General features: G+C 34.4%; 1 protein-coding gene across 5 annotated transcripts in view; it reads left to right on the plus strand.

Annotated features, from left to right (window-relative positions):
* The window catches only part of LOC109540952 (filamin-A), a 39,888-nt gene that overhangs the window by 7,639 nt on the left and 26,249 nt on the right, over window positions 1-6,000 (plus strand). For 3 of the 5 annotated variants that reach the window (XM_019909527.2, XM_048661361.1, XM_048661363.1), the window contains 4 exons: window positions 4,836-4,980; window positions 5,043-5,172; window positions 5,232-5,437; window positions 5,671-5,685. In XM_019909527.2, coding sequence (XP_019765086.1) covers window positions 4,836-4,980; window positions 5,043-5,172; window positions 5,232-5,437; window positions 5,671-5,685 — 496 coding nt within the window. The remainder of the gene's footprint in view (window positions 1-4,835; window positions 4,981-5,042; window positions 5,173-5,231; window positions 5,438-5,670; window positions 5,686-6,000) is intronic. The other 2 variants (XM_048661362.1, XM_048661364.1) reach the window with 1 other exon arrangement.

A 6,000-nucleotide genomic window follows, 5' to 3' on the forward strand; every position in this document is an offset into this window, starting at 1 on the left:
GTTTGGCCTGAAAATAACACTCCAAATTCAATTTCGCAAAAAAAATTCATTAACTTGACTTGTGGAACACCCTGTAAAGAACCACGTAAAAAAAAACAATATTGTATCATCCTTCTAAATTAAAGTGACCACATTATCATTGAGACAAAGCGGACAAATGGGATGAAGTGAAAATTGCAATTTAGTTAGAATATATTTTTTATTTTGTATTTATTATTAATTATTGGTGACTATAAAAATAATTGTAAAAAATTATAATTTGAACATCAACATCAAATTAAATTTTTTATTTAAAAAAATTATGATTTTTTTTCACGGTCATATTCTTGATCCGAGCGAATACTTTGCAATAGATTCGGATTTTTTATTAAAATGCGAAATATTTCACACATTTGACATGGATTGGTCAAATTATATTTTACACTTTATATAGATTTTAAAGTTTTAATGTTCAAATGTGAATATGTTTTTGCAGTACATTTAAAATAAGAAATACAGGAATACATTTAAAAAAATCGGCGGGACGCGGGACAGTCCAACAAAAAGCCGGACTGTCCCGCCAAAATCGGGACGTGTGGTCACTTTATTCTAAACTGATTTGACCCCGTATATCGTCTTAATTACTGAAAATCCGAATTTACTACAGATAGAGTGTACCTACTTAGCGATTTTAAGCCGACATTAAGCCGACTTTATTCCTTATTGGCCCATTTTCGTTTTAAATCAAGTTTTTGTATCTTAAATTGCGCCGCCAAATAATGGAGCTGAAGCATTGCCAAATATGGAACATCGATAATCACGTTTCAAATCCCAAGTGTTTTTGTTATGAGAGTTGGACCCGATTTTGTTAATTTTCGGTTCAGAAGGTTAAATAGTAGCAGAGGCGAAGCTTGATTTTTCAATCTTATTACTTGGTATCTCATACGTAACTAAGGCCATTGTTTAGTAAATGCTGTTGCAACCTTTCTAAAATATACAAGTGGCATTTTTTTTTCGTTTCAACTCATTGAAATTACGCGTTGTGTCTAATGTTAAATTGCGAATTATTGTTGAATTGTATAACGCAACGATAGCTAAAAATGATTTTGTAAACCAGAAGTTGATATTGTTGCGATTTGCAATCGTTTCATTATCTAGGAGACTAACTGTGAAGGCGTTTTAGCACTGAAAAGGGTCTATATTAAAATGTATTGGTGTCTTTCGGACACTCCCACCACTAATTGCTTTCCGCCAATCTTAGAAGTTTTCATGCTCCTTAGAAAACGCCCTACGAAAGGGCAACACCTTAGAAAAGCGAAACGTAAAATCAGCATTTCCTACTTCAATTATTGGCAATTCCATCCGAAGTTTTTCTTTTTGTTAGATCTCATCTGTTATGATGAAACCAGGCTCAAGACATAAATTGAAGTTGATATAAATTTGCTAAAAGTGGAAAGGATAGCTAAATAAAATAATTTTGTAAAGCCGAAGTTGATATTGTTGCGATTCCATTATCTAGGTGTTTTAAATGCTTGCTTAATTGTGGAATATACACAGTGATTCATGAATATTTCGCTTGGATTGGACTTCGTAAGTGATCTCATTCAGAGCGCAAATATTTATCTTCAAGTATTTACCGTTTGCATTTGTAATGACATATTTTGCCCAGCCTTATATTTGCATTAAGGCATCTTATCATTTTCAATGTTTGTTTTTCAAAATATACATGGAAATCGAATTTGACTTCGATACAACTAATGATACCGATTTAAGGCGCGGCTTCCTTACATACCGCATATCTCCGATTTGAGACTATGCTGATTTTATCAGTCGTTCATAATTGGTATTCATGTTCATTGTGTGCTGTTTAATATCAGTTTTGATTGAAACCGATCACCACTTGGAAGTTTAAATTGAATTGGAATGGGAAAACTCTCCTACGTTGCATTTCTTGGAATAACACTTTAATCGCTAATCTACAGACAGTACCGTTTACTTGATATTACAAATGGTGTCACAAACTATTTATTTTTCAGTATATTTCCTATTAAAATTATTTAACGCAATAGTAGATCCCAATCACTTAAGAAAAAAAATGCAAAGCCCCATAACTTAGAAAGCAAAGTCGGTTTGGGTGTTGCACATAGTGACCGAATGTTTTTCATTCCGTTCAAGTTGGCTAATTAAGTAATTTAGCGTAAAACATAATTACTACTTGAATAGAATATTCGTCAAAAATTAAAAGGCGCTAAATATAGCAAAAGTGAGCGCTTTGGCAGCCCGCACAAGAAAAAATGTTTCGTCGAGCAAACCACCTTTGAAGATGCAAGCCACTCGTGCTTGCGAAACGTCAGGAAGAAATCATTTTGCACGACGACCTTAAAGCCCGAAAAACCAGTTTAAGTTGCGTACATTTTATCTGCCTAAATCTATAGTGCGTACGTTTTGTGCCATGTAGATAGGTAGTACCTACCTAGATACTATTATTGGACATGCCGCGAATTCCCAAGTCTGCAATTTTATCTTCACTTGTATATGTGGGGTTTGCCATCAAAACAAACAACATCGCTACCAAAGCTACCATCAACTTTGTTTGATGAAATCTAAATATAATACCTTACTTACACTTTATGTTCATTTACGTTCAACGAAATGGAAATAAAGCTGTCCCATAAATATGTTAAAGCTGAAATATCATATCATTTTCGTTGTTCAAATTAAGCCTAATAAAAATCATATTTATCAACAGATTAAATTAATGGCTGTTATCCAAATGTAGCGTCACATCCACAAATGTCTTGTCCTTTTCCGATATTAAGCAGCGACTTTTTGTCGTGTTGTCAGAATTATAATTTAACTTTATTAAGAGGCTGTTTTATTGTTAACAACTCGTTCAGTTGTCTGAGTGCATTTTGCATCAAGTGTTTAATTGTTTTTATTTTTATTTCATTCAGTGCTAAATAAATTGAATAACTAGCACACGCATTAAAATTGTTGTTAAATTGATGCGGTTTAAAATAATAAAAAATTAAATATATGCTTGATTATCATAATTACACGTTCATTCAGCAATAGTGTCTTTGACCCCATTTTAGTAATTATTTATATTTTCCTGCTGCAAATGTACTGATGAGTGATATGATTGCTGTTGGAATCGTCTGTTAAAAAACATTACTCACTTGAAAACGGAAGAAAACTGGGCAGTTTGGAATAAAAACTTCAAAAAACTTCAACAAATTATTATTACGAATCCAAATTTGAGAAATGAGAAATTGAGAAATTTTTGTCATTCCTGAATTCCCATTGCTTCAGTCAGAGATGACGAATTACATTCCAAAAAATCAGCCTGTGACGGTATTACAACCCAAACAGAACGGATGTCCGTTATTACCTACTAAAAAATTATTTCTTCGAAATTCCTTAGTCTACTCCAGTCTACTCTGAACAGACCAAGGACACAGTCTCTTAAGATATACGTTGCGATTTTAGCCTCATTCTTTGATGGCTTATACCATATCCACCGTCTGTTTTTTTAAGGCGAACACCTTGAAGATTTATTCCATTAATTATCCACGATGAGATAATCGGCTGGCGGCTAGATAATTTATTCAATGCAGTTTAAGGTCGTTATTATTTATATCTGCGAACTCGGCCCGCATAATTATGGTTCTTTTCGTACAATCATTCCGCAGACTTTCAAGCTATTCTAGGTCATAATCTAGATTATGGGTTTCAGCCTGAAAATGGCTACTTTTCGTGTATAAATGCTTTTTATATTCCGAAAGTAGAAAAGCCACAAAATAGCCTAAAAAGAGCGCATCATCAGTAAGTCGCTGAATGTTTTCAGACTCTCTCCAGCTTAAGAGGGCAATAAAATTGGTAAAATTTGGTTTATTTCTACTCCACCGAGGTCTTCAAATATTTACGACAAATTCAACAAATAAACCTCACTAATGTATTCACCTTGTATAGAAAGGATCACTGCTATTTTTAGAAATGGATAAAATCGGCTCGTAAGTGTTATTACTGTGTATGGAAATTTCAATATTACATTCTACTCTTATCGAGATTCGTGTGGTTTTTTCAATGAATTTGGTTTTGTAATATTTTATTTTTTGACCGTGAGCTAACTGTTTCAACCACAAGTGAACACATGAAATAATCACAAATAAAAAGTTTCAATCGATCTTTAATGAGAGAAGTACCCTTATCGAGATTGGTGCGGTTCCTTCAATGAATTTGATTTTGTCACTTTTTTGTGAGCGTGAACTAACTGGTTCAACCACCAGATCACACAAGAAATAATGAAAAAAATCCAATTGTTTCAATCGAAACAATTCAAAAATTATTCATAAAACATGTTTCAACAATTCTAAATCGCCTTCAAGTTTCAAGCTTCGATCTTTGACGAGAGACTTAAAAAAAAAAATCGGTAAATTTCATAGAAAATGTTCGCTAGAGCTGCATGTCTGGAACGCTCTATGTAAAAGCTCATTTGGCTTTCGCGCACTGTAAATATATTGTCTGAAAATTCAAAAAAAAAACTCCATATTATATGCCAGAGAGGAAGTCGTATATTAAATTGATAGATTGCAATATGAACAATGCTTGCAAGTGCAACGCAATCGGTAATTGAAAACGATGATCTAAGACAGAATGCCAATGATTCATTGCATATGCTGCTTAATGAATATGACCGGTTCCAGTAATATGATGAACAAATAAAAAAGTTAGAGGATACGTACTAAGCAAAGTTTAATGAACGCTAGATACAATTAGAACATTTTGTCATATCCCAGTCAACTTACTGGCTGAATACGATTTACGCTACCTACTGAAAAATTTGTTTTTTTCAGATTCCACGCATATTGTAGACTGCAAACTAAAACTAATCCTAGGTTTGATATGGACGTTAATTTTGCATTATTCAATATCATTGCCAGTATGGGAAGGCGAAGACGATATGAGCAATGGTGGTACGGAATCCACCCCCAAGCAAAGGTAAGAAAATATTTGAAAATGTCCCAAAAGGGAAATGTGTCTAACACAAATACTTGTTGCAGATTAATGAATTGGATCCAAAGCAAAATTCCAGACCTCCCAATCAGGAACTTCACGACAGATTGGAATGATGGGAAGCGTTTGGGCGCTTTGGTGGACTCAGTGGCACCCGGATTATGCCCTGATTGGCCTGTACGAATCCAATCTTCTGCTTGCAAATTAATTTTCGCCAGCCCAATATTTCTTTTTAGGATTGGGATCCAAAGGACTCTGTCCAAAATGCGTCAGAAGCAATGGGCTTAGCAGACGATTGGCTGAATATTCCACAACTGATAAGACCAGAAGAAATTGTGAACCCCAACATAGATGAACAATCCATGATGACATATTTATCTCAGTATCCCAATGCCAAGCTTAAGCAAGACGCGCCTCTTCGGCCTAGAACTAGCCCAAATAAGTAAGTTTTTAAACACCCAGTCTGCCCTTCTTAGTTTCTTATTATAAAACATCAGAATTCGTTTTAAAACACTGGAACGGCGAGAGATCAAAATCAATAGAGTCCAAATGCGGCAAAAACTGTTCATATCATCAGTTTTCCGTAGTTCGTTCCCCTCTTGAATTTATTGAAATAAATTTTGTTTGCCTGGAAATAAATTAAATTTATTAACCGTTTTCTTTGTTTATGTTCAGAATTGCACCGCCTAGGTAAGTGCCCTTTAGAACTTGAAAGTGACTTGATTAACATAAAACGAGTGCTATCATGTGATAGGTCATAACTAACTATTTCAACATTGATTTTCAATAATGAAACCACCAGAAAAGCGGCAAACGTTTCTTCACTGAAGTTTCAATCACAGTTATTTTTCTGGTGGTTGGTGTTGTCACTGCTCTTCACTTCTCATCAATTTGCAATTTTTCACTAATCTCGTCTAGTTGGTTGTTAAGTGTTTGAAACAGTTCGGCTGTTTTTAGAGCGGCCGGATTAAGGCCGAGACACATCTATCCGATCCGACTCCGATC

This window comes from Dendroctonus ponderosae, unplaced genomic scaffold (genome assembly GCF_020466585.1).
Source record: "Dendroctonus ponderosae isolate FM_Combo_2020 unplaced genomic scaffold, Dpon_F_20191213v2 Dpon_F_20191213_1, whole genome shotgun sequence".
In the NCBI taxonomy this organism is placed as follows: domain Eukaryota; kingdom Metazoa; phylum Arthropoda; class Insecta; order Coleoptera; family Curculionidae; genus Dendroctonus; species Dendroctonus ponderosae.